We start from the raw sequence: 5,514 nt of genomic DNA on the forward strand, positions 1-5,514 counted from the left end.
GGGGGCGGGGCTCCGCGCAGGCCTCCGGCGCGTCTCCCCCCTCAGCCAGCCTCGCGAGATGGTTCGCTCCGGCCGCGCTGCGCTCAACGGTTCCCAGGCTGGCCGGCAGAGCTGGGGCATCAGGGCTGCATTGCCGCGCGCGCTGTCGGCACCAGCGCCGAGGGCCCCGCAGCACCGCTGCGCCCGCCGCCGCGATGCTGGGGCTGCTCATGGCGGTGCTGGCCCTGGCGCTCGCCTACTTCGCGCTGCTGGACGGCTGGTACCTGGTCCGCGTGCCGTGCGCCGTACTGCGCGCGCGCCTGCTGCAGCCCCGCGTCCGTGACCTCCTGGCTGAGCAGAGCTACTCGGGCCGCGTGCTGCCCTCGGACTTGGACCTGCTGCTGCACATGAACAACGCGCGCTACCTGCGCGAGGCCGACGTGGCGCGCGCCGCGCACCTGGCCCGCTGCGGCGTGCTCGGGGCTCTGCGCGCGCTCGGGGCGCGCGCCGTGCTGGCCGCTTCGTGCGCGCGCTACCGCCGCTCGCTGCGTCTGCTCGAGCCGTTCGAGGTGCGCACCCGCCTGCTGGGCTGGGACGACCGCGCCTTCTACCTAGAGGCGCGCTTCATCAGCCTGCGCGACGGCTTCGTGTGCGCGCTGCTGCGCTCCCGCCAGCACGTGCTGGGCACCTCGCCGGAGCGCGTTGTGCAGCACCTGTGCAAGCGCAGGGTAAGCGTCCCCCGCCCCGAGCGCACTCCTCCCGCTGGACCCTGAGGACTCATGGTCCCTGCCCCCTGCCCCTGGGGAAGGCCTGCCCCCTACCCCTGTCCGGCCGAGTACCGCTGCAGCCCTTTCCTTTGGACCCAGGGCCTTCTTCACTGATGCCATTCTTCTTGGGACCTCTCAGGGTCCCCTCATCAACTCTCTGTAGTCGGACTCAGCATGCTCCCCTCCTGCCATCCCTTATTAACCCCTCAAGGCTCCCTGCCCCACGCTACGCCTTTTCCAGAACAGGGAAGGCCAGACCAGGCGTCTCCCAAAGAGTCTAAGTGTGGCTTGGAGTGCGGAGCCGGCCTCACTGGTCCTTGGTTCTGAATGTAGCATGGAAGCCGGGTGGGGGTGGGGTGGGGAGATGGGGGCTGGGGCGTTAGTGAGAGGAGGTTGCTGGGAGTTCTCAAGGACCTGAGAGCCCTTTCACCCAGCTTAGACCTGAGGGGCTGGGTCACCATCACCTGGGTTAGGGGTGAGCCCTGAGCCCTATAGCACTGCAAGCCCTTCTGCCTTTTCCAGTTGGAGAAAAGAAGGCTGCAGCACCTGCCTGGGGCGCAAGGCCCCTCCCCAGGGCCTGCTCCTCCCAGCACAGCCTGCTGCCGCATCATGGCACCCGGGCCCTGGGGATGCTGCTGCGGTGCTGGGTGCCAGGGCAGGCTCCTGCTGCAGGCACGTTCCTAAAACCATGCTTGGAGCCTCCATGCCAAAGCCAGGCCCGCTGGGCCCGAGGTGCCCTCAGGCAGGGTGCTGCCCTCTCTGGCCCTGGACAGGAGCAGAGGAGGGACACAGCCGCACGTTAGTCACGAGAGGCTAGCCTTTCCTTTATATCGAAGGTGGGGAAACTGAGGCTCAGAGGGGCAATGCGAACTGCTTGAGGCTGCACAGTGGGCCACAGGCCCAGTCCCCTGGTTTTCTGTCTCTTTGAGTCAGGGACGCCCCCAAAGGGCCTGGATGCCTCCCACCCCGCGCCCACAGAGGTGCTCTGCATGTCCCTTCATGCGTCAGGAGGCTGGGAGGGGATGGCCATCGAGGCTTTAAATCGACGGGCTGAGAGCTGCGAGCAGAAGGTGGAGGAGAGGGAGCCAGGGCCACTGTCCTGCAGGGGACAGGGTGGTCAGGCGGGGGCTGATGGGTGAGACCTACATGAGAGGCAGGGGGCGCCCACACCATGGCATGGCGAGGACACTCGGCCACAGATGGCCAGGAGTCACCCGGCCTGAGCCCGTGGGTCAGGAGGGTCCCGGGTGCAGTCCTGGGTTTAGTGTGGGACAGGCTGAGCCCAGTGCCCAGAGATCTGCATGCTGAAAGGCTGGTGTGGGGCAGCACGGCCTTGCAGGGAGAGCTGGGCTACAGCCAAGTCTGGATCTGGTGATTCCAGCTGGGCCGGGAGGAGGATGCTTCCAGGAGCCAGGCCCGGCTCTGCCCAGACTTACCCTGTGACCCGACTCTGAGCACCTCTGCCCAGCCTCCCTGACGCCCTGAGGTGGGCGGGCATTCCCCCTCCTTCCTGAGAGGCCCGCAAGTCCTCGGACCCCTCCAGCCTGGCCCAGCCCCTTGCCCCGTCACAAAATGGTGGCCGAGTTTGCAGGGAGGCGGCTGGTGTGGCTGAGCAGGAGGGCGCAGGAGCCCGGTGCTGAGCTGCGAGGTGGCGTCTGGCTCCTGTTGGCGCGCTGAGAGGGGGCCTCAGGCATGGCCCTGTCCTGGGCTCTCCTGGCAGAGCCACTCTGACGCCGCTTCTTCCCCTCCATCCCCTGCCCTGCCTCTGGCCGCTCTGGGTCTCCCGTCGCCCCCTCCAACCAGCTGGCTTCAGAGGTTTTTGCCCCAGATCTGGGAATGTGTAGAGGGCTCAGTTGCCACCCAGTGGGGGAGACAGGCCTGAGGAGGGGCATGGTACCCCGAGAGCTGGGTGGGGAGGAAGGACGCCTGGGAGGGGCTGGGGCTGGGGAACGGTGTGAGCCGAGGTCCAGACGTGTGAAGACAACAGCCTGGCTGTCCCCGCCCCCCCCAGCCCTGCTGGTCCCCATGGCAGCGGGTGGCCCGTGGGAGTCTCACCCTCGTCTTCCCTTGCAGGTGGAGCCCCCTGAGCTGCCAGCCGACCTGCAACACTGGATCGCCTACAACGAGGCCAGCAGCCAGCTGCTCCGGGCCGAGAGCGGGCTCGGCAGTGTTGTAAAGGACCAGTGAGCGCCACGGCCTACCCGCCCTGCCCACCAGCCTTGACCTCGGGGCAGTTGCCCACCCTTCCCCGCCTGCCAGGAGGCAGAGAACGCAGAACGGGCTGGCCGGGCTGGGCTCTCTCTGAGCTGGAGTGGGCTTGTGACCGGCCCAGCCCCCTTCGCACGCCCAGGGCCCTCCCCCACCCCCATTATTGATGCCCCTCTCCGCCCCGTCCCAGGCGGAGCACAGGGTGCGGGTGACACAGGCACCCAGACCAGCTCCGACGCGCTCAGGATGACGACGATGGGAAAACTGGGAGGCCCAGGGCCCTTGGCATGCAGGCAGCGGGGTTTGGGGGTGGCCCACCCAGCAGGTGCAGCCCCGTGTCCGTGTGTCTAGTTGGGGGAGAGTGCCTGGAGCAGGGGACTGGCTGGAGTTGCCCTGAGCACCGGAGCTTGGAGTCCGAGCTGCCGTGGGGGTGAGGCCCAAGCAGTCCTGGAGGCAGGGCTGGGGCTGGCCGGGGCCGGGGCCTGGGGGCCGGGCACGGCAAGGAGCTGGGAAGGATCAGAGCAGCATTTCAAGGCAGATCCCTCTGGCTGCGAGTGAGGGAAGGGGAGGCCCAGGGCAGAGTCTGGCAGACCAGGGCTCAGGCAGGCTGACCCAAGGGCACTCAGGAGGGAGGCCTGGCCACCGGGCTCCTGGGATGGGGCAGGTCCTGCCGCAGAAGCTTGTGGCCCTGGAGCGTGTGCTGGGGCCAGTGCAGGCCAGATGGCGCAGGGGCTCCAGTGGAGGTGGTGAACTGTCGTAGCTGGGGGTGTCCTAGTTGGGGCCTGCTGCTGAGGAGGGATTGGGGCGTGGGATTCTGCCTGGGTGCCCTCACCCATCTTCACCCTTCAGTGCCCATAGGACTGTGCTGTGTGACGCTGCAGGGGCGTCCTGCCCTCTCTGGGCCTACAGCACCTCAGTTGTCTGCCCTCCTGCTGGGGCTGTCCCTGCCTGACATTCCACCCCGCTGTTGACTTTCTTCCTTCCTGTGCAGAGAGCTGCTTCCCTCAGTGGGCTGAGGCTGGAGAGGGTCTTCTTGGTTTTGCTTGAGTGGCTCTGTCCTGGCAGCTGCTCTTGGGGCTCCCTGATGGCGCCACCGGCCGAGGGCTCCCACTCCTGCCCAGTCTCCCGCCTTGTAGCTGGGGAAGGGAGGCCTGGAGAGAAGCAGGCACTGGCCCGGAGCCTCCAGGAGCGCTGAGGGCAAAGCAGGTGGGCCTTGTCCCTGGCTGGCTGGGGACAGAGGTCAGGGCTCTGGGTGTGAGATTACTGCTTTCCCGTGTGGGGGGCTGCCCAGGGCAGGGTGCCTGCTCACCTGTGCCCCTGCAGCTGCCCCCTCCAGCCCACGGGGCAGGCCAGAGCAGCTGGGGCCCAGGACTGCCCCCTTGCCACCCAGTCCACGACCCGTGGCCAGCTGGAGCCGGGAGCACAGCCACACCCCTCATGTGTCCCCACAGTGTCACCTGCCTCAGCCACTGTGGGGACCTGCAGTATTTCTGTTTTATTTAAAGAAAGCCCAAGAGTAAAGGGTCTTAAACGTGAGCTTGCTGGGGAGTCCTCATTTCCGAAGCCCTGGTCCCCCAGGGGTGTTTTCTGGCGTGGGGGTCTGTCGGGCTTGTTGGGTGAGCTTGGGGACCACGCTGGCTGGCTGGGATGCTGTCCACATTCCACAGAACATGGGGTCGAGGCCAGAAAGGAGCTGCCCCAAGCCCCTCCGGCCCTGGTCCTCTCCTCATCTGCAGTTTTCCACAGGGACTTGGGAGGTCATGCCCCAGAGTCTGGGTCTGGGCCCCCAGGCTCCTGGGGTCACTGGGCAGGGTGTGGGTGCCAGGGGGGTCAGAGGTCAGTGGGCCTTGATGCGTGGGGGCCAGGGGGAGCATAGGGGCTGTTCCGCAGGCTGCTCCAAGAGGGCAGGGAGTGGGACCCCTGGGATGTAAGGCAGGTGAGTGATGGAGGTGTGGGTGGTGTCCATGCTCTGACCACCTGCCCAGGAGGGCCCAGCACTGGGACCTGGGAAAGAAGGGCAGTTGGAAGCAGCTGGGTTTGCAAGAGGCATTCAGCGATGGGACAGTGGGGCTGGAGAGGCGGCGAGCAGGTCAGCGGTTTGCTGCCAGGGTGGTCGGCTGGGGCCTCGGCCCTGTCCACCTTTCCGGGCAGCCTGAGGGCCTTGGGGACTGATGGGCCATGCCTCATGCCTGTCCTGAACCAGTGGCCACGTGGGGGGCAGTTGGGCACCCGCACAGAATGTCTGTTTCTCTTTGTGTAAGAGGTGTTTGCACAGGTCCTGAGAGGTCGGGGGCAGGGGAGGTGGGGGGATCGTATTAGGTGTCTGAGCTGAGCATTGCCAGACAGGACAAGTTACGGGGTGGGACCACAGATAGGAAATGGTGCGTGCAGATGACCTGAGCCTGGGCAGGTCCAGCCAGTGGTCCTAATTGGCTGGCTGGGGCCCTGGAGCAGGACGGGGGGCTGCGGAGACAGGATGGGGGTGCCTGGGCGTGGTCTGACCCACTTGGCACTGTGTGTGTGTGTGTGTGTGTGTGTGTGTGTGTGTGTGTGTGTGTGT

General features: G+C 66.7%; 1 protein-coding gene across 1 annotated transcript; it reads left to right on the forward strand.

The window, feature by feature from the left end:
• Positions 1-131: 131 nt before the first annotated feature.
• THEM6 (thioesterase superfamily member 6) lies at positions 132-4,440 on the forward strand. The gene is made up of 2 exons (XM_024741260.1): positions 132-707; positions 2,820-4,440. Exons 1-2 carry the CDS (start codon positions 195-197, stop codon positions 2,931-2,933), a joined length of 627 nt encoding a protein of 208 aa, XP_024597028.1. The 5' UTR covers positions 132-194; the 3' UTR covers positions 2,934-4,440.
• The last annotated feature ends 1,074 nt before the right edge of the window (positions 4,441-5,514 follow it).

Source organism: Neophocaena asiaeorientalis, unplaced genomic scaffold, assembly GCF_003031525.2.
Source record: "Neophocaena asiaeorientalis asiaeorientalis breed wild unplaced genomic scaffold, Neophocaena_asiaeorientalis_V1.1 scaffold177, whole genome shotgun sequence".
NCBI lineage: Eukaryota > Metazoa > Chordata > Mammalia > Artiodactyla > Phocoenidae > Neophocaena > Neophocaena asiaeorientalis.

Excerpts from the sequence above, each read along its gene's own strand:
- THEM6 (XM_024741260.1), top strand. The coding sequence starts at position 195 with ATGCTGGGGCTGCTCATGGCGGTGCTGGCCCTGGCGCTCGCCTACTTC. Across the intron at positions 708-2,819 it reads AGCACCTGTGCAAGCGCAGG|GTGGAGCCCCCTGAGCTGCC; the intron begins GTAAGCGTCCCC and ends CTTCCCTTGCAG.